The 22,969-nt window shown below is 34.4% G+C and overlaps 1 protein-coding gene across 1 annotated transcript in view; it reads right to left on the bottom strand.

Moving 5' to 3' along the window:
- The window catches only part of LOC148300237 (uncharacterized), a 104,529-nt gene that overhangs the window by 27,142 nt on the left and 54,418 nt on the right, over positions 1-22,969 (bottom strand). Inside the window, exons 15-16 of the mRNA XM_088275064.1 lie at positions 19,782-19,969; positions 15,042-15,115 (exon numbers count right to left, since the gene is read on the bottom strand). Of these exons, the coding sequence (XP_088131190.1) occupies positions 15,042-15,115; positions 19,782-19,969 (262 nt within the window). The remainder of the gene's footprint in view (positions 1-15,041; positions 15,116-19,781; positions 19,970-22,969) is intronic.

A 22,969-nucleotide genomic window follows, 5' to 3' on the forward strand; every position in this document is an offset into this window, starting at 1 on the left:
TATGTGTGTATGTGTCTGTCTGTGCCGAATCCAACATCCATCGACCGGGAAGATTCAAATGAGATAGATATAAATCATTTACGAGCCCAGAATCTTCTAAGCGACTTTTCGTGTATCGATAAAGCATGCATTAGATAAAACGTTTGATTCAAATTGCAATTTTTAAAATGCGACTGAAAACGAACTCAACAAACCTTCTTTCTTCTTTTATTTCAACCCCCTATTCGCATATAAATGGTGCATATGACACCGCATTGGATCAACATTGTATTGATTTGGCTTCAGATTTTTTGGTACAGGTGTTATTCGCTCGATTAGATACAGATGATGTAAATGAAGGAGTTCAGGTTGAAAGACATTACTACCTTGTTTTCATTTACTAGGGAAATTGGGGACCCTGGGGGGGGGCATAGAGCACTTCTAGGCGGTTCTAGGCTAGCTGAATTGGGAATCAAAATCATGCGATTTTACACGTGGAATTAACCGCTGCATTAAACGCAACGTATAATTGATGAATTGTACGGAAACATCAGAATGTTTGAAGATGGAATAGTATACGATCAGAAGATTCTGGAAGCGCTATTGGTGTGAGAGCTGGCCGGCCGTTGCGATACAACCAATAGTCGGAGTAATCAGTTAAACAGAAATATAAAAATTACATTGGTCCATCAATTGGTCTCGGTGGTGAAATTGATGGAGATGTATCCGCCTCCCGGGCTCAGGTTCCCAGAGATCACCACTATGATTACACGTACTGCGTCTTGACACTGGCACACACAGGCTCCTAACGTTTTACATATATATTGTTAATGCGGATGGATACAGTTAATGCGTAAAATATTAGTTTTTGATGGACGAGCGCGGCCGGTACCGCGGGCGGAGCGAGCGGCGAGCGGCGAGCGCTCCTCCGGGGCGGGGTCCGAGATAGCGAAAGTCGATACATCACCAATATTAATTGATAAATTAAGTAGCATTTTAAAGAAATTAACTACCAAGACTACCGACTGTAAAAAGCGACAAACATAAGCTCAAAAAAAACACTTGTTTTAAAATATATCGAAAACAATCAGTCTTTATGAGTACTATGAGAGTGATTAGAGATTATTAAAATATGTACTGCTTATTTACAAATGACTATGGTAATACGGTATTTTTATTTCATATACATAATTACTAATTGCAATAATATGCCCTCACTCAGTTTTCCCGTCCCAAGAGCACATTTTACAATATTTATTTATAAAACTATATGAAAGAAAATTGTTTGTGACATGCTATCAAATACGGCATGGCCGATGATGCGATCTATTTCAGATCTACCTACTTTATCCATGTATTAATAGCTCTCTTTTGTATTTAAATAAATTTTGATTTTTATGAGGAATTTTAGGTAGCCTTAGGGTACCTACTTAACGAAATTTTTACTAGAGTTTAAGAAAAAAAAGAATGTATGAAGCAGAAAATTTTAAAGAATTCCCAACGACCGCAGAAGTGATTGCGTAGAACGGAGCTGCAATGTGTGGCGCACAACGGGAGACTGTTCGTAGGAACTCGGTGCAACCGCAGAGCATCCAGCACTAATTGCTAGATTTATCTCTAACATATCCAGAGCATGCATAATATCCTCAACAACCGATGGCTGAAATAATCACGCGGCTCCATAGGCTCTTGTTGCGAAGACAAAAGGCATCAGATTACCTAATTGTAATATTGAAGTGTACATATATCTCGCCATCAAAAACCTGGTTTTTCAGATCTAAATACCACACGACACCTGCGTTATCTTTAAACTGCTCCACATAGGTCCTTCTCTCTTCATTTCTTCCCTTCTATTTTCCCCTCTATTATGTTACCCGTAAGATCGTTTAGCATTTAGCTGCAGGATATACTTTGTACTATCTTCTCTCTTATATTTTCTATGTTTCTATTGATTATTTTTTCATTAAAAACCCACTTCTAAAACATTCCTCCTCATTCGACATATCGTTTGATAATTGTTTCCATCATTTTCAACATCCACTACTCGGACGTTTCTAATCTTTCTCTGTCTATTCTAATTATAGTCAGACTTTTAACGATCCTAGGTGACGTAATCTATTATTAATATACTATAGTTGTGCATCAGAGGAATATATATATATTTGTATACCAATAAAAAAATACAAGCCAATACGAGCCAAGATCGTGTCAACGGAGCTGAAACATGAAAGAAACGAGAGGAGAAAATTGCCGACCATATAAACACGAACATCATAATACAGATTACGCATAATAGGAACTTTTTTATATTGATTATAGCGTGATATTTTATGAATGTTGAAATTACGTCGCTACATTCCGAGTAATGATACCGAGGCGATCGGCTAGCGGATAGAAAGATGGATAGGATTTCAATAACGAAAACACGTGCCATTTCACGAAATACAATTAAACCACGGAATAGAGAAAGAGTACCGCAAACACGCGTTGCCCAATACGAGAAGAACTAAATATAGAAGAACGCGTTGTGGAATTCCACAGCGATAATGATATACACAAACACTACCGATGTGCTCACACATATAAGGCATAAATATTTATGGCCTGGGCCTCGTGCAATCCATCTGACCAATTGTCTCTCGGGTTAGTGCAATAAAAGTGGAAACCGAACCCGACAACATTACGTCGGAGGCGGTAATAATACCAAATCTACGGCGGAGTGGAGAGCCACATTACCTATCCGGCATCGCCCCGAGTCACACGCCGAGCTGTACTAGCCTCTGCGGAATGATGGACCGATCAACTATCAGGATGAGAGGAAGTAATCTAATCGAACGCGAATTGACAGTCGGCCGTGACCCGACCCGTTATTACAAAACGGCCCAAACTCTCTACTCGGGCAAACTTAAAAAGAGGCGAAACAAACAGCGGCACACACGAACGCACTCGGAGGAAGTCCGTAACACGAGAAGTGGCCGGGAAGAGTCGATACGGACAAATTACAAATTCTGGTAAAAGTAGTGAAGCATCACCGGTGCTTCGCAGCCGCCCACGCGGGCAAGGCGGGTTGCCTAATTGCAAGCTATCAAAATTACATCATATTTGGAAAATAGCTGCAAGGGCGCGTGACTCCGAGGCATCGCAATTCCGACTGGCTTCTATTTATTAGGACTCGCCGCAGACGCAGCCGGTGTCGTCACTAATAGACATACCATTGAACTTCCAGCACACTCTATTCATATATTTATATTATCCACTGACACTTCGTGATGGAATTGCATTTTTAATTTATTATTAGATTAAAACCAATATTTTTAGCTTTTCCACTTTTTTATTTGACCAGCGACCGGGTTTCGTCGTTACCGACATCATCAGACTGGTGAGAGGCTTTACAAATTTGTATGTTATATATAAAAGAAGGCAGGAGTTGATAACCATGATTTGATATAATTTTATGAGAAATTAATTTAATTTTAGTGAATTTAAGTATTGTATGATATTTTAAATATTTTTTTTATAAAGGTTTTTTGTATTGAAAGCACGATTTTATATAAAGTTAAAATAGATTTGTATTTTTTGTAAATGAATTTAAATTATGTAACGAGGTATCAGGAAATGCTGGTTGACGGCTCCTTCCACTAAGCTGTGGTTGTCCGGGGGGAGTCCGAAGTTCTCTGAAATGTAAATTTCCCGGCAGTCATTTCTTATCGACAAGACATTAAGGCATCTATTGTTTCTTTTCTAATGGGTAAAGTAAGGGAGAATGAATGTGTGTTACTTGATCATTTAATATGTCTTTATTATGACAATTTTTTAATCTATTTATTTCCAAAATTTCGAGCCTATCTAATTTTTTACCTTTACTACATTTGTGTAAGATTTTTACATTAAAATTTTTATCGAAATCATGATTTGACTCTATCAAGTGGTTTGCAAAAGTGGAGTTTTCTTTTTTATTTCTCCAACTTTGGACATGTTCGTTTATTCTTATTTTAAACGATCGTCCTGTTTGCCCCACGTATTCAGCACTGCATGATCCACAACTTAATAAATATGAGCCTGAATTTGTTTCTTTTTCCCTTTTATCTTTATTATTAATTAGTATCTTCCCCAGATTATAATTATTATAAAAGGCTATGGAACATTCATCTTTGTTCGCTAGTTTTCCGATTCTGTTACTACTATCCCCTATAAAAGATAATTTAGCCCATTTTTTAACTACTTTTGAAGTCTCTGTAATGAGAGCTTTATTTAATTGAGATGTTGCAAGTCTCTTTTGTTTTTTCCTAATTAATTGATCAATTAAACCACATTCATAACCGTTATTGGAGGCTATCGTCTTTATGATATTAAGTTCAGTGATATTAACTTAATATCATAAAGACGATAGCCTCCAATAACGGTTATGAATGTGGTTTAATTGATCAATTAATTAGGAAAAAACAAAAGAGACTTGCAACATCTCAATTAAATAAAGCTCTCATTACAGAGACTTCAAAAGTAGTTAAAAAATGGGCTAAATTATCTTTTATAGGGGATAGTAGTAACAGAATCGGATAACTAGCGAACAAAGATGAATGTTCCATAGCCTTTTATAATAATTATAATCTGGGGAAGATACTAATTAATAATAAAGATAAAAGGGAAAAAGAAACAAATTCAGGCTCATATTTATTAAGTTGTGGATCATGCAGTGCTGAATACGTGGGGCAAACAGGACGATCGTTTAAAATAAGAATAAACGAACATGTCCAAAGTTGGAGAAATAAAAAAGAAAACTCCACTTTTGCAAACCACTTGATAGAGTCAAATCATGATTTCGATAAAAATTTTAATGTAAAAATCTTACACAAATGTAGTAAAGGTAAAAAATTAGATAGGCTCGAAATTTTGGAAATAAATAGATTAAAAAATTGTCATAATAAAGACATATTAAATGATCAAGTAACACACATTCATTCTCCCTTACTTTACCCATTAGAAAAGAAACAATAGATGCCTTAATGTCTTGTCGATAAGAAATGACTGCCGGGAAATTTACATTTCAGAGAACTTCGGACTCCCCCCGGACAACCACAGCTTAGTGGAAGGAGCCGTCAACCAGCATTTCCTGATACCTCGTTACATAATTTAAATTCATTTACAAAAAATACAAATCTATTTTAACTTTATATAAAATCGTGCTTTCAATACAAAAAACCTTTATAAAAAAAATATTTAAAATATCATACAATACTTAAATTCACTAAAATTAAATTAATTTCTCATAAAATTATATCAAATCATGGTTATCAACTCCTGCCTTCTTTTATATATAACATACAAATTTGTAAAGCCTCTCACCAGTCTGATGATGTCGGTAACGACGAAACCCGGTCGCTGGTCAAATAAAAAAGTGGAAAAGCTAAAAATATTGGTTTTAATCTAATAATAAATTCACTCTATTCACGTTACTACATACTGAAGATTTATTCTGAAAACAAAATACTTGTATTTTCATTTTTTATTACGCTCGTGATAGTTCATAGGTAACCCGACAATAATTAAAAATAAAATTGACAGAGGGTAATGACTAATAGTTACTAGAAAATTACAAAACAAATGATGTTCTTCGAAATGACTTTGTTTTAGTCATAAATTAAAAATACCTATTTCTCTAGCACTAGAATAAATAACATCCACGGTGTAGTGGTTAGCCTTGCTGAAGGTCCCGGGTTAGATTCTCAGGTGAGGTCAAAAAAAAATATCGGTGATTTTTCACTGTAATATTTATTTGATATCACCCTGGACTGAAGCGGGATGATACTTCGCATTATTGTTCGATAATTAACGATCAAGATAACACTGCGTCGATACGATGCAGTGCCCTGTACACCATCGGGTGCGCATACGGGTTAGAAGAAAAGCAATCTTGATCTATGTGATAATTTAAAACGTCTGTGTCATGTCTGCTGGTGACCAAATTCGCGTAAGAATGTTGATTCCTTTTTTTGGAAGATCGCAGTAGCAGCGATGGAAGTCGCGTGTCATTTTTGTAAACAGATTTACAAAAAGAGATACGTGACTATAGGGAGCAGCGCGAAGCTCACAATGGTTATAATTTTCGTTAAACGGTTAGTTTCATTTGGGTGATGAAAGAAAACGCCGACTCATCCTTCGATCAGAACCGTCCGAATAATTCGCAGGGCGGAGTGACGTGTAGCGGTACTCCACTTTAATTCCAACCGTGAGATCGAGGATGCAATACAATACATTCTTGACAAATAACGTTCAAAAGTGATAACCGAGCTGGAAGATTTATATTTAAGAAAATTTGATGACGTCGAAGGTCACCGCAGATCAAAATTTGTCACTTAAAGAAAAATATTTTTTACAATCAATATTTGAACGTGGTACTTCTACATTTTATAACGTGCCTAATTTATATATTAAATATTAAAATGAAACACTGATCCATCTTTTTATGTGTTTTTATTTAATACGTTATTAATATGAATAAACAATTTAGTACTCTAAAAACCAGAGTTAGATTTTAATATTTAATATACATATAAATTAAAATAGAGTTCTACAAATTTAACGACAAATCTATAAATAATACGTGCCTAATTATTAATTCGCATCGAAAAGGAGCTATTTGCTTCAAAACCCCTAGACACCATTATAATAAAGTTATGATGACACATATGTATGGTGAATTTAAAATAAGTTTCGTGAGTAATATGGCGTGAAAATATTGTTTGAATGTATAAATTAGCGCTTTAACCCAACTTGACCTGTGATGTTGTTGTCTTATTAAAAAATCATGGGAAAGGAATATGGAAGTGTTGGAAGGGCATTTACAGAGCTAACGATATGTCATCGGCTGACTTAGCCATTCTTTCCACGTTTATCACTTGATTATCCGCAACATCTTAATTATATTTGTTCTTTATAATCTCCCACGCTAAGTACTGATATTTAAAGATGTGCATATAATATAAATAATAAGGAGAAAAAAATAACAAAGCAGATTCTGACTTTAAAAAATACCGACATCAAATGCTAAAAAAAACTTAAATTCTATAATATTTACATAAATTAAGTAAATATATAAAACTATTTATCCTGTACAAATATGATACCGTCGACTTTCTTTGAACGTTAAACAAATGCATTCAAATGGCTCCTAAATATTATATAATGTCCTACGTGACACATCGTCACTATCCTAACGAACTGTCGTATTTGCACAATTTTAACAGAAGACGATTTTTTTGTTTGCGGTTATTACCGTTAATCCGAAAACTATGTAACTATGCGCTCGACAGCGGTCATTTTTTTTTAAATGTTCAATTACCTTTTTATATCGATATATGTACAGTAAAAATGTAAGATTTAAATTTATATCGATTTTATAATTATTTTTGGTAAAAAGATACGAATGTTTAAACACTTGATACCAGTTTAACGGTGAATGATGCAGGTATGAGACTTGCACGCATGCTTTAAAAATATATATTGAACTTTTTTTAACAGAAATTCCTCAAAAATGACAGTTAACAACTATAGTCAGATAAGCGACGACATGACAAATTTTCATAACAGTGAATTGAATATAAACGTATAAATTTCAAAATTAAAAAAAACATTTTTTTACATAAACGCTTTATGAAATTTACACATTGATTTATTTTATTTTGCAATATCAGATTTATGAACAAATATTTAAAAACACTCAAAATATCGTTATATAATATGCTATAATATTTCGAAGAATTTTACGATTTTACCGAAATAATTAAAATATTGCAAAATCCTTACGAAGGAGATTTCTTTATTTATTTCAAAATTATTTGACTTTTTTTTTCATTTTCTAATTTTTTAAATATTAATCCGTACATTATTTTTGTCGTAAGATTTTTTTACTATTGATAATTTATGCCTAGAACCTGATAGCATACTGCTAACATAGCAGTTTATCAGGATTTTACGGTGTTTATATCGTATTTCTTAAATTATCACATAAAAAACTAATAATAAATTATAAGCAAAATGACAAATTGTTAAACAATTGCTTTGTAGTGAGATCAAGTCAAAATATTTCGATATTGTATTGTCTTGAGCAAAATAAAAGAGGATGATTTGTTACCGTTAAATATCGAGATTTATGTTATTAGTAGAAAACATGTGGTTTAAGTTTTACTTGTGTTAATTTGAGGGGAGAGTGAAAAAGAATGGAGGCTCTGCCGGCGTATTGATACGACATTAGAGTGGCGTCACAAAGTGATTCAGCGCTTCACTCGAGAAGGAGAAATCAATTTACGGGTACCGTGGGAATATTATCCATCAGCGACATCCCGTCCATCGTCCAGGCGACTTGGACTATAAAACAGGCTACTAACTACTATCAGCGACAGAAAATTTACGCACTAAAATCGATAATTGCTTAATCAAAATATTATTTAACTTCTCAAGAATATTTTGAATATTTTAAATAAAATAAATCAATTTCAGATTGGAATTTTAAAATTTGGGTAAAAAGGTAGCAGGATATGTATAGGACGCAACACGGAAAGCGTGAAAATAATGGAACTCTTGAAGTTAACCTCTCGAGTAGTAGTAGTAAGATTGCTATTAATGAAAAGGCTGTATATTTTCAATATTAAAAGCATTGTAAAAATAAGATTGTACCCTGCAGAGTTTTTTAAACGAATTTTCTATTTTAAAATTGAGTAGTAAGATATCGATGAAAAGGTCCCTGCAGAGTTGAGTTTTTTTACGATTTTTTTTTTATTATTTTAAAACTAAATTTTAAGATAAAATATCAATATTTTCAACATATGCTACGCACATAACCAATAAATATTATCAATTTGAAATAATCACTACGCCCCTAAGGTGGGGCCCATACGCTATCTATTCTACATTTTATGGCCCCACGGTTGGGGCGTTACGCTCGGAAGAGGATAACTGATCAAATAACAAGAAATACTGAAACATATTTGCGTATTCTACTAATCCTTATCTGCGCCATTTTGTGAGGAATAAGGTTAGAAGAAGAGGAAGAATCTATACGAGTCCCTGGAAGAAAATAAAGTATCATTTTAAAACAATAAATCTTGAGTGTAAGTCCCTCTCCAAGCGCATGAGCTCAGTCTCTTTTTTGAAGAGGGACAGCGAAACTAAAATTATATGTTTGCCATATGTATAAATGTATAGAAAAAATAATTATAAAAAAAAATATTTAAAAAAAATGGAACTATATCAAATAAATAAAAATTAATCCCTGAAAATGTCAAACATACACCACGTGCACTAAAAAATGCGAAAATTGATGCCACCATGACAACTGGGTTCCTCTAGCAGCGTGATATGAAGGACGGGCGACGGGTCGGGAGTTGTGGCTGCCACCGGGCGCAGGCAATACGACATTCCTGGCATGAAAGTCGCACGTTGCGCATTCCGCCACCCGTCTTCCTACTTCTTATTATAGCCACCGTTCCTCCTGTGTTATCTATTTATAGGATGCGCGTACATTATCTGCCGCTTATTGCGAGTCCGTTGCCCCGACCACACCACCACCACACCACCACACCACCACACCACCACCACTACCGGCCGATGGACTCAGTTTGACATTATTAATTGTCGAAGACAAACAGTCGAAGCGACCACCACTTCTATTACTAACAAATGACGAATTACACACTGCTTGTGGAAAAAATCTCAAATCATTTATGTTAAATTCAAATGCAGATTCTTAATCTATGAATCCTTATTCAATATGAAATTTTATAACATTTTTTTAATTTTAAAAGTCGAAATGCGATCTCATAAACGCACGTGGGGCAAAATGATGTATGATATATCTTCTTCTAACCCTTATTCGCATCCAATGGTGCAAAGGAGACTGCATCATATAGAAGCAGTGTCATCTTGATCGTTAACACTTGAAAGAAAGATAATCAGTCCTGCTTAGGGTACCAGTCCAGGGTGATATTAAAGAAATATTAGAGTGCGAAATTAACCCCCCTGGGAACCTAACCCAAGACCTCCAGCACGGTAGCCAAGCGTGCTGATCATTACACTAAAGAGGCGGAGATGAGATGATATATCACCATGCCTTTATACAATCACGATTGAGTTATCACCGTGTCCGTTCGATGGTGTCCTATGCACCAGTAGAAGAAGAAAAACAACTATATTTTTCATCTTATATTTACCAGGAATTAAAAAAGCTAATAAGAAGCAAGAAAGTCAAGAGTCAAAGCAATGTACCATAAACAAACAAAACCATAGAGAAAGTGCAATTAAGCACATGAGATATGTAGCGACAGTAATTTTATAGATAAGGTGAATCTTTTGTTTTTTGGACTTTTCGTTACAAGGTCAAATAACGGGCTTTTCTTACTAATAAACTAAATTTTGTACTATTAATACATCTTCGAAGTCTCGTTTTAATATGTATTATTTTGTAATACACTTTTTGAAAGTTTAGTACCGAGCGCAGTGAAGTTTCGATACATCCATTAGCCAATGGCCCATCGTTCACACAGATACTAATTCCAGTATTACTGCTTCCGAAAACAACTAAATGCTGCTACCGCCTGGGAATTTGGTTGTTTGTGAGCAGTATTCAATAATAACTAATACGATAACATCGGAAGAAAAGACCAGTAGTCATTATTTTTTATTTTAACGAATACTCGTTTAATATTTAAAACTCAATCGGTTTCGTGTTCGGTTTCAATAGGGTATGTTCATAAATCGGTGTTACCATTTAAAACGTATTGAATATTTGTTCCGTCAGACGAATGTGCGGCAAAACGTTGTATAATAAATGTTCGAATTGTGATATAAGGAAATAATGCAAGGCCGAGATAAACATTACCGATAAAATCAATAAATGCGTGTTGTGATTGTTTGGGGATGTAAATCGAATAAGTGAAGAAAGAATAGTAAAACAAAATTATAAGTCGAATGTTATTAGTAAAAGAAGCAGAAGAAGGCCGAAAAAGTTGTCACGATCAAGTATTTTTAATACTTGAAAGTGGTCGGGTGTGAAGTCGTAATAATCAGCGGGTATGTATGAGAAGACGCATGATTGTGGAAGGGGCGAAGATTGTTTTCAAAGACAGATTGGTGTGGCGTTCTATTCTCTAGTTATGGTTACTTAGTTGGTTAGTTAGAATATTTATTTTGTATTTTTGCGACTCTAATGATGTAACAATAAATGTATAAAAATCGTTTTTTCATCTATATTTTTCTGTTTTTCAAAATACATAATGAATTACAAAACAGCTTGTTGCGCGATTATTTTCAAAATGACGACACACTCCTTTACTAAGTTAAGGCTACTAGCTGAAAAATACGGTTAGCTGCTCACATAAAAACAGGTGCACCAAAATGTGTGATTTTATGAAATAATTCGAATATAATGCAACGACTGAATGTCACAGATTTTGTAGCGGGCGAAAATATCATTTTGAATGTTATTTTTAAATGTCCATTTTTTAACTCGCTTAGAAAATTAATTTTACATCTATCGTATTTCTTGCTATGTTAACAAAAAACGTGAAAGGACCCTGTTTTGTAAAAATCATATAAAAATGTACACTTTTTATTATTATTTTTATATTCGCTATAAAAAGAACATCAACGCGCTCGAACACTAACATAAATTATAAAAACAACATACTTAATATTCCATAAAACGCTTAAATCAATACTTATAATAAATCGAATCATATTTATAAGAATCAAATATTTTATTACCTCTGAAATGATAGAAAATTTATCTAAAATAAAATACTTCCATGAGAGAAAAAAATACATCTTACAGTACATCCGTTGAATTATATTTTTTGAATATTATTTTTAAAAGCCCATAATCCAAATACGCAACATGTCATAATTATAAAATATCGACAATATTATATCCAATCCAATATTTGGGACAAAGGACCATTTTTTTACAATCCTGTTTGAAAAAAATCGACAGGATACTTTTCATAAAAAACATTCTTTTATCGAGGCTGTAAAATTAAATTAAATCAAAATATATATATTAACCGAACATTTTGTATTTTTAATTTATTGACTATCCACTAATACAGCAATAAAAAACTATCGATAATATTATTTAAAATATTTATTTTATATTCGAGATAAAACGAATGTAATTGATCACTAGCGCCATCTATGTTTGTGATCGCGAAACGCGAAACTAGTTTTTGATCGATCAGTAAAATAACTAAAAATGAAAAATTCATTACTTAATTAAATTTACAAAATACCATACATTTCAAATGTACTTATTATTTTATTTATTTCATAATATGAATACAAGATTTTTTTTTAACAGTGAATTCTTCCATCAATGCATACTTATTTTCGTGGCAATATTTGTATTGTTACATTGAAATCAAGTGATAAACCGGGAAATGTAATTATTAGTAGGTAGTCTTTTAAAAATTCGTAATAAGGCGAAACTTTAGCATTAAGCATTAATTAGATTGTTAAGAAATACTAAAAAGGAGTTTTTATATAAATAGGAATTCGTCGGGAAGAGTCTGGGCATTTTGAGGGCATAAGACCTATCTGGTTCAAGTGATCGATTTATACACTAAACGGTAGAAGTAATAAATTAATGAAATTTGATAATTTATGTATTATTTTTTAATCTATATATCAAAACATGTAATTCATCAGTAAAATATTTATGGTAAAAGAAATCATGAAAATACTACGTTTCAGTTTGTAACTGTTCGATTTCGAATGCATTTTTGTTCGTTTTATTATCTGTGCTGCATAAAAATACCTAGAAATACCATAAAGCCACCCTTCGATCTGATGAAATTAATATTATTAATGGACACTTAACTTATCGTTGTATGCTTAGAAAATTCCATGAAATAAAAATAATGAAAAAATGTTGGTGTCTGGACGTGAAAATAATACTTGTGCGTCTAAAATACGTACGAGATTGGAAAAAAATGAACAAGTGTTCAGATACAAGAGTGTGGTAATTATGGAATAAACAAGGCGCGCGGCGAAATTGAATTTGACGAGATGACACGGGACGGAAGCATCCCTCCCCCTTTGGAGAGAAATCTGCAAGGAGCCAGTTGAACGAACTGCCGTAACGGTGCTACTCTTCCTTGCGACCGCCAAATCCGAATCGGAATCCTCCGGCTGCCGCCGCCGTGTCAATGCTCCGAGTAAGATGTCGGCCGGACCCATCAGCGGATATCGAGCATTTTAACCCTAGACCACGGGACTTGTTTCAATGTACCTTTATACGGGACTATGTGAAATTTACGACGTTAAGAAAAACTCACATTTTACCAAACGTGTTTTTTGCGAACTTTATATAAAAGTTAGAGACTAGAAGGTATGTATATTTGATTACGCATTTTTATCGATTGTTGCGCGGTATGATCGATAATCCTAAAATTATCCGGAGCATTGGTCTCTATGTTCCCGATAGTTACCTAAGACAGCGTCGGCATATATTGTTTCACATGCTATATACAGGACCAACCTGCCGATGGTTTTGCCTGTAGGAAGAGCTACCGCTATGCTGAACAATATCTCATTGGATATTAATCTGTTCCATGTGTGTTTGATGAAAATCCTCACACGGCGAAACAGCATCACAAAAATAAATCAATTAAAAATAAATCAAAAATAAATCCTTAAATTCAACCAATAAAAAATTCAATTCCTTAAATCCTTCAATTCATGTTTTGATTCATACCAAAAACAATAAATACACCTATGGAATTCAGGTTCTTGATTTATGGACAAAATGCGCTTCACGCCTTGAAATATATGTTTACGATGTTTATTTTTCTCCGTTATATAGCTAGAATCAAATGTGCCCGAGTAAAACAGTATGAACAAAATAAAGCACGAATTGAATTACGAAAGGGTAGTTTTATATATGCGACGAAATCAGTTCGTAACGGTTCGTCCAATCTGCATAATGGTCAAAATTTAATCTAGTCTCTAGTTCGCCTTATTAATAAGTGAGACCCGACACTGGCCGCTCGGGGCCCGACATCTGGCGTCTCGGCGGATAATTAAACCGGGACCGCGGCGACGGAGCGGCGACGGGGCGGCGCCGCAGCGGGTCGCGGAGGTCCTATTCCGAGTACGCGCGCCGATCGCGCTCGGTTTATTCCCACTATCTCGCAAATTTCGGGAAACGCAAATTGTATAATTGATTAAAGCGCCCGGGGGACGGACGGTTTGACATCGAATTTTGTGTGCGAATGATTAAAAGAGACATGTTACATTTTTCCCCGCACTTTTTTTTAATTCGTTTAGGAATCAAGCAGAATAACATAACAGAATAAGTAAATATAAAAATTTCAACAACGATTTTTTTATAAAAAGTTGTATTTTGTACTCTTATAAAACTGAGTGGAATTTTTAGTTATGTATAGTAAGTTATCAATAATTATATGAAAACACGAAGAAAAAAATCTTTTCAAAGAAGTGATGAAAACATGAAGAAATTTTTTATGATTTTGTGTAAATAAATAGAAGTATTTTGGCTCTTGAATTGATATTTTTGGTGGAACTGCATTTTATATTTTTTTTAGAAAACAACCACATATATAGTTTTTTCACCTATATTTTATTTGACCGGTGATTGGGTTTCGTCAAAATCCGGTCACAAGTCACAAAACCCAGTCAAACAAAATAAAAATAGAAAAAAAACTATAATTGTTGTTTTAATAGAGTTTTTTTTTAAATCGTGTAAATGAAATATACAACGACTGTGATAAGTCAAAAATCTGGGATTTGAAATTAAGTATTTTATTTTAATAATCTTAAATGAAGCGTAATAATTGAAATTGCGTTTCTTTAAAACCTGGATGCCAAATACTTTCTAAGCGGCAGGTAATCCGTGTTTGGCATTCGGTCACCTACTGACAGAACACCTCATCACTAGCGTAATATAGGGGAGGATAGAGGTAAAGCGAAATTACATGGTCTAGATAACTGTAATACGTGCACATTAAAAGGATGTACATATGTTACTTGCATGATATTAGCAGATATAAACTTACCCAACGTCAAAATCATCACACGGTGGCGGAGGGTTCCACACGGAGCTGTGGTAGAGCATCCAATCAGACCACACCTGGAACAAAGAAGCGACCCATAAATCCTCCATCAAATACTTTACTTCTCATGAAATCAACCTGCCTCGCCCCGGGGCTCCTAATCAAGGATATCGTATCGCAAATCTCATGGGGACATTATCGTAAATACAACAACACGTTTGGTTTTACCGTTATATAGCAAAACAAGGCCTAAAAAATACCAGCTGGGTGGATATATTTCCCATTATAATAGATAAGTAGATATCTAAACCTAGTTATAAAATTATTTACATAATGTAAATATATGCTAAGAAACAATTACTTAAATTGAGGAAAACTAGAGTACATTATGTGACGCGTATTATGAAAATTGAAGGTGGATCCGATCTGTTATATCCGGATAAGAAACAAGTTTCTATTGTAGTGAAGGATTTTTTTTTATTTGTTTGAATTTCCAAGTAAATGCAATGATGCACTCAGTAGATACTATTTTATTTATTGTCTCGGCATTCACTTTGTGGTAGCACATGATGAAATTGTAAAAGAAAAACACTTGTTTTCTACCACTTGAGTTTATATTATTCTAACGACTTGGAAGCTATGCTTCCATGGTCTAAATATAAACTGACCTGAAGATGGAGCATAGCTTACGAAAGTAGTAAAAAACAAGTGTTTTATTTTACACTTTCAGTAGATACTACATACGTCCTTAAATCTAAATCTAGTTCGATATTAACTACATACAAATAAAAACACTCATAGGACCACAAGATCAAAACGCACAAACAAATCATTCATGTATCACATTTGATTAAAGGAACTATAAGAATTACTCAATAAAGTAGTCATTAAATAACGAAACTATTTATAAAAGAGCTATCAAGAATGGATTGTGGTGGTAGGTAATTGTATGGTTTTGAAAAAAAAACAGTAATTGAAAGGTAAGGAGTTAAAAAAAAAACATTAAATATGCTTTCTAAAAAAAAAACAAAAAATCCTACATAGATTCTTTTAAAAAATCTGGCGTAGAGAGACGTGTTATCAGTCCGGAGGTTTTATCCGCTGATTGAATTCTGTGTTTGCGATTATGGCCTTAATGTAAGCTTTATATATTCAATACGATTTGATTTGTTGGAAAAATTGAAGTTAATGGTATGAAAACGACTACTGCATCGTATACAAAATAGGGAAAACAAAGAAGTATTATAAAATATACAGAAAGTAGTTACAAATTGCGCGCAACAATGTAAGGTACCCGTCCCGTACTCGCAATAATACATACGATTCGGAATCATGTTATTACGAATCTATTACAGAATCCAACGTCTCGTTATCAGAACGCAATCGAAATAACTAGAATCATGGACGTCATTAACAAAATGATCATTATATTCGGTCGTGACCCGGGACGAGGAGAAGTAACCACGGTTCAGCCGAGACGACCTTCACCCGCGCGACCTGATCACGCATTCCGCAACTTCCTCGAAACGTCGATTCCCATCGTGTGAAATGTTCGTCAATCGATGAGACGACGATTCCTGCAGCCTATCTCGTCCGTCTCGCAAAGAGGAAAATCATTATCAATCATTACAACGAGTGTTTTATTATTATTATTCTATTAATTAACCGAATCGTAATCATTCGTCTTCATAGACATTTTGCGCACTTCCTCATATGAACAAATATTAAATCATCCGATTTTTATATAATAGCTACTCGTACCTGTTACGTATAGTAAGATTAATAGCCAATGGATTGTAATCAATACTTTTCCTCATTTATTTTGCTTCCACTCGAATCGGCAACCTTAAGCCAGCGAATGCCAGGTCGTAAGCCCTGTGCTCAGACTTGCCGTCTTATAAATATATACTTTGTCACACATATAATTATATATAGCCTTCAGGGTTAGAACCCTGGTATGAGTGCAACCAAACAGATTTATTGACGTATCAGCATAGATAAATATTTTTTTGCAGATGAGAATATGTATATAATCCTTAGTATTTAAAGGGCTTTCGATCGATCATTCCCTGATTTAAGTCATCAATTTATACACTGTCTACAATCACTATTTTACGCGTAACTGACAACCACATTACAAAATTTTCGGAAAATTGTATACATAGTTCAAATTTGTTAAGTTTTTTTTAGTATGTTAACACAGACGTTTACGAATGCATGTGTGATTTTTTTTCTACATTATTTCACATGCTAGTAGAATCCCAAAAACATCATTAAAAGTTATATTATTCTTATTTATGATTTTTTTTAAATAAAAGGTTATGCGGCATACATAGAATTTACCGAAGATTGAGTAATATGGTGGTCAATCGTGGAGTGTATGTTACAAAATGTATAAAATGTTCACTAAAACCAGCCAATGTAAGCCTTGTTAATACCCAGACTTCCACATTCCCATCTTAAAAGATGTCTTCATCTATCTTGAGATATCAATAAATATCTTGAAATAAACAACCCCTAAGCAGAGCAAATAAAAAAATATTTTGGACACAAAAAATATTGGGAACAGTTCTAGTCGATTGAATATTTCGGAATCAGTAGTAGCTTTATAAACAAATGAAGTCGAAAAAGTGAAAACAAATATCCTACATTAAATGGAAAGAGTTCTCGAGATGATAAAAAGGTTAATGCAGTGATGTATTACGCGTTACGTGCCTCGATTTGACATTCTCGGTACATTAGTATCGAGACCATTACCGGCAGTTGGGAGAAGAGGAACGAACAAAAAGCGCATTCTTCGCGGACTGGTGTTTATTGTTATTGGTCGGGGAGAGGCGATGTGGAGCAGGTTGACGGAGATAAATAAGTACGCTCAAAGTAAACATTGCAGGAGAGGATGCTAAAAAGTGGCCGGTTGTTATGGTAAACAATTTAACAACTTTTACACGAGTGTAATGGAAACTTCGTAGGGAGGAACCGGCTTGGAATCGACACGAAGAGCGATGAACCGTGCCGTAATGTGGATGCATAAATAAAACATTTGTTTTGCTAACGAAACAACGTACAAAATATTAACCATATTTTTTTGAATTGTCAATTTTCTATCATAACAAATAAATTCTAAATACAACATTTTGGGTGTGTACAAATCCTTGTTAGTGGGAGTTATTTTTACATTTTGACATCTCAACATAGATGAAGAAGAATATGGAAGTCCAATAAAGATATTTATTAACAGGGCTTACGAACGTAAGATTTATAATATATGTATGAGTTTCAAAAAAATTAGTACCTAATGTGGTTATTAATCATGGGTAGAATGGTGAATGTTACGCTTGTATAAAGTGACCACTTAGCTAGCCTATGACAGCATAATACCTGTAAATAACCAGACTTCCATATTCTTCTTCATCTATGTTGAGATGTTAATGTGTATTTAATTTGATTCACAATTAAATACGATTTATTAATTTATCTATATCGAAATATTTTTTTTTATCTCTTTCCGATTTTTTGTCGGGTGTATTAGACCCTAATCAAAGATAGCCACACATTTTAAACATATTGAATACAATTCTGTACAATGTACATTTATCTCAGTAAAAGGTAAATGTAATACGAATACCGACATGAAAATTTAAAACCACTTTTTTTTTAAACCAGTACATAATTCGTTATATCGATAATAACAAAATACATACCTGTTTTTATCGTATGAAAGAAAGTACATAAGTGTGTAGTCGCTTATAAAAAATGATTTACTGATTGCACAGATAGATAATTCGTTTAGCTTAAACCACAAGAAGCGAGTAAAATTTGGTTCATATCATTTACGGGCAAATAATGCATCCTGCGGTCATGATTTGGAGAAATACCGCAGATTACGAGTAGATAATACTACCGAGCACAGATTTAGGCAAAGTGCCGTAAGTCGTCATTAGCGTATTTACATTAATGGTACCCTCAATAATGAGAAGAGTACATTACCCCATCGGTCTGCAGGAATGGCGAACAGTTCACGAGCCCATTAGGAGATTCAAAGAAAAGAGGAACACATGGTTCTAATTTCGCGGAATCGTGCTAGCAAAAAAAAATGTTTATCAATTTATTCGAAGTATCCTTGTTTTATTTCAATTGGCCTGGGAGAGATCGTACATGAGGAGAAACGTGTTGTTAACGCAATATAATCGTGTGTACAAGATTCATCGAAACATATTTACAATCGTACAAAAAAACGTACATTAATTTAATAAAAAATACATTGATAAAAACATAGTACCGTTGTGAAATATAAAAATAGAGACAACACTTTGGGTGTGTCCAAAACCTTATTCACAAATCTGGGTTTGTCCATTTACACAGTTATTTTTTACATTTTTAATATAAAAATGTATAAAAAAAAACCCCAATTCTGGGTGCGAATAGGGGTCAAAAAATAGAAATTTGTACAATTCCCTAAAGAAAAAGTGTCCTGACGCGCATTAGACGGAAAACATTATATTATATTGATATTACGTTATTTCTATAAAATCTTCGTCTTAATTGTTATTTTATTTTATTTATTTTATGATATACTTTATACTAATATTACTAGCATTTGTGTAAAAAAAATTTAAAAGTATTAAGATCTCCTCTATTGTGAGCGGACACTGAATGAACGTATGGTTCGCACCCCCTATATCTTGTCCACTTCCCGATCCTCTGGTAGGTAGCAGTAGTAGTGAACACTGTGTGGGACCTCACCTTGAGCGCGGGCAGGATGACGAGCACGTCCTCGTGCACGGGCAGCGGCTGGTTGGGCGCGGGCGGCGCGGCCAGTAGCGCGCAGCAGCGGCCGAGCAGCGCGCCGAACATGCGCAGCGACACGGCCAGCGCGCGCTCCTGCAGCTCGCTGCGGCACCCGCCGCCGCCCACCAGGCGGTGCGTGGCGTCTGCAAAACCAACGAACCGTACATATAATAAACATAGGTGTAACATTCAGGTTCTTATACAGGTGTTACTTGCTTGATGACTTCAACGTTTGAAAAATCGGTTCTCTAAAGGTATTTCCCATCTTAGAATTCATCAAACATAAAATTGCTCCATCGGAGGAAGACGTCACAAAAGGCAAAGTCAGACAAATAAGAATATTAATTCCTTATGACGTAATGGAAATTGGTAACAGATAAAACAGTATATAAATAACGGTATGGCAGGAATTATGACCTGTCAAAGAGTGGTTAAGTGATCATATACACACGTGTAACATTCATCATTCTACCCATGATTGACAACCACACTACTCAAATTTTTGGAACTCATACATACAGTAGCGAGCGAGAAATGTTTCCAGACTGAAAATATCAGTTTTTTTTCTTTTTCATTCCAAATTATTAAGCAACACTGTTTAAAGATAATATATAAAAAAGTTAATAATTTAAATTAATTATTAAAAATCTATCAAGAAAACACAAAAAAATATTTAAAAAAAAACTGATATTTTCAGCCTCGAAACATTTCAGTACTCGCTACTGTATATCATAATTCTCATGTTTTTTTTTTAGTTCGGGCATCATCTATAGTTGAATTGGGAAAGTGTTTATATTTATTTAGCAAAGGCCCATTTTTTATTTATATGCAAGATCCTAACCGGATTATTTTACATACTGAGAGACGCCTGAGAACATGATTTTTTTATGCAACATGCAATTTGACCAGTTATTTTCTTTCACAACATTTTGGGTGTATACAAATACTTACTCGTAAATCTAGGTTTTTAAATTTTTGACAACTGAACATCTATGATGAGGAATATGGAGCTCGTATTTTTCTCCTTTTAGCACAAACCCCAGATAGAACACCTTCCAAACTTTGATATCAGTCACCAACTGTCTTTTTACTCTTGCTCTTTGGAGCATATTCACATTGCTGACCATATGGGTCCATGAAATGCGTAGTATTCTACGATGTAACCAAAATTTAAATGCCTCTATCCGGTTCATAGTGCTGATCTTGAGAGTCCATGATAACTGACCAAACATAACTCCTAAGCATTCTTTGGCGAGGTTACCAAACTATCTTTCGACCTCAAGAATATGCATAAAGAATACTACTGGTAACATTATTTCGACCCGCATATAATTCGAATACAACATAAGGTCCGTGAAAAAAATGTCGTGATAACCATACGCATGTGAACGAGTCCACTTTTTGTACGACTCGCCAAAGTCCGAACAGAATAGCTCGCCTATGATACAAGCTCCCACCACGTACCGGGAAAAATCATTTAAAAAACACTTATTCACATCGCACGGAGCAGATTCTCAAAAACGTGACGAGCAAATTAGATATGTGAAGGACATCAATAGAAACGTTAGTTCCTATGATGAGCGAATATTTAAGTGCCCACCGATATACATACTCGCGTACTTATTGAAAATGAAGAAAAAATTAATTGTAATACGTGCCGTATGGCCGAAGATGAACATCATCGTAGGCGATTGCAAGAAGATATCGTAACTCAGAAGAGAACTGATCGAAATTATAGTACGAAATTTCCTGACTTCTTTGCTAAGCCAATTTATGTGACAATAATCACACCGTCCAGCGTAATACAAGAGCTAGATTTCATTTTGAATTATGTTTGTGATTTCACATACTTAAATTAATAATACAAAGGATGCATCGGAGTTTATCTTGGAAAGTATAAAATAAATAACACATTCACCTCTCTTACGTATACAGTCGCAAGCCAAAATATATATTTTTTAGAAGGATTTTGCCTAGTATATTTGATCTGAGTTGCGTTTCAGAATAAAAAATTAAACTTTTCCATTTGATCTGCTTATAACTTTTTTTTTTATAAAATAAAATTTGAATAAAATCGGAGAATAAGACCATCCAGACTCCCCGACATTGCAATGCACGGCCAACCCCAAGGTAGAAGATTCCCAGGCAGACCACCAAAGAGATGGATTGACGGCTGGGAATCGACATCGCGGGAGGCTAATCCTTCTTAAAAACTGATCACGAGGCCTACACCAAGAAGAAGTACAATTGTATAATGCATTCTTTGACTGGATTAATTTTAACATTATTTTAGTTTAAAAAAATCAATCATATCCACCATTTCATTGTGAAACTTTGCTAACTCCAGTTCTAAAATTTTTTTGTTTTTTTTTTTGTTTTTAGTGAATCTCTTGAAAATAAATATGCGCAGGAATCTAAAATATGATAAATCAGTATAAAACCTGAAGAAAGGAAAAACCTTAAATTTGGAGCGAGCCAACAATCATCAATACACCAAGCAGAAGAAGAAGAAAAATTTAATATATGTAACTTGCGAAGTTATACGATGGAAGGTCGATATTACGTAGTCTCTTAATCACAGAATGTAACTAAACTTCTCAGATAAAAAAAATGTTTTTGATTATCTTATTCATCCCCGTTTTATTTATATGTCTTATTTTTTACGAATGTTTAGTAACAAAGTCATTTAGTAGGATAGTTTAGTAGATAGTTTAGAAGAACCACACAAAGGAAAGAACAACCCATCCCGAAAGATCGTCTGATGGCCAGCGCGTCAATCCAACAGCGCGACGGCCCATTTCGCGAGGCGCCAAGTCATCATGTCCAGTGGCGATGGCCGGATTGCGTCTCCGTCCGGTGTACGTGGATTTTTTCCAGTTCATTTACGCGCAGTACTTTTGGAATTCGATCCGCCGATAAGTGGACATAATTGAAAACGAAACGGTGCGATTTGTCACGGCCGGAGGATGCTCCGATACTAGAACTCCACGCCTAGGGCAAGGAATATTTTTCGGCACCAAAACTTGACACGTAGCTCGTCATGAGAATATATACAAATATAAATTAATTTGATATTTATTCATATCACTCCGTACAGACTGTTATTCATTATCAATAACAACAGCAATTTGTATGTACGCATG

Source organism: Brachycentrus maculatus, unplaced genomic scaffold, assembly GCF_059751285.1.
Source record: "Brachycentrus maculatus isolate JH-2025_06_01 unplaced genomic scaffold, ASM5975128v1 h1tg000778l, whole genome shotgun sequence".
NCBI classification, from domain to species: domain Eukaryota; kingdom Metazoa; phylum Arthropoda; class Insecta; order Trichoptera; family Brachycentridae; genus Brachycentrus; species Brachycentrus maculatus.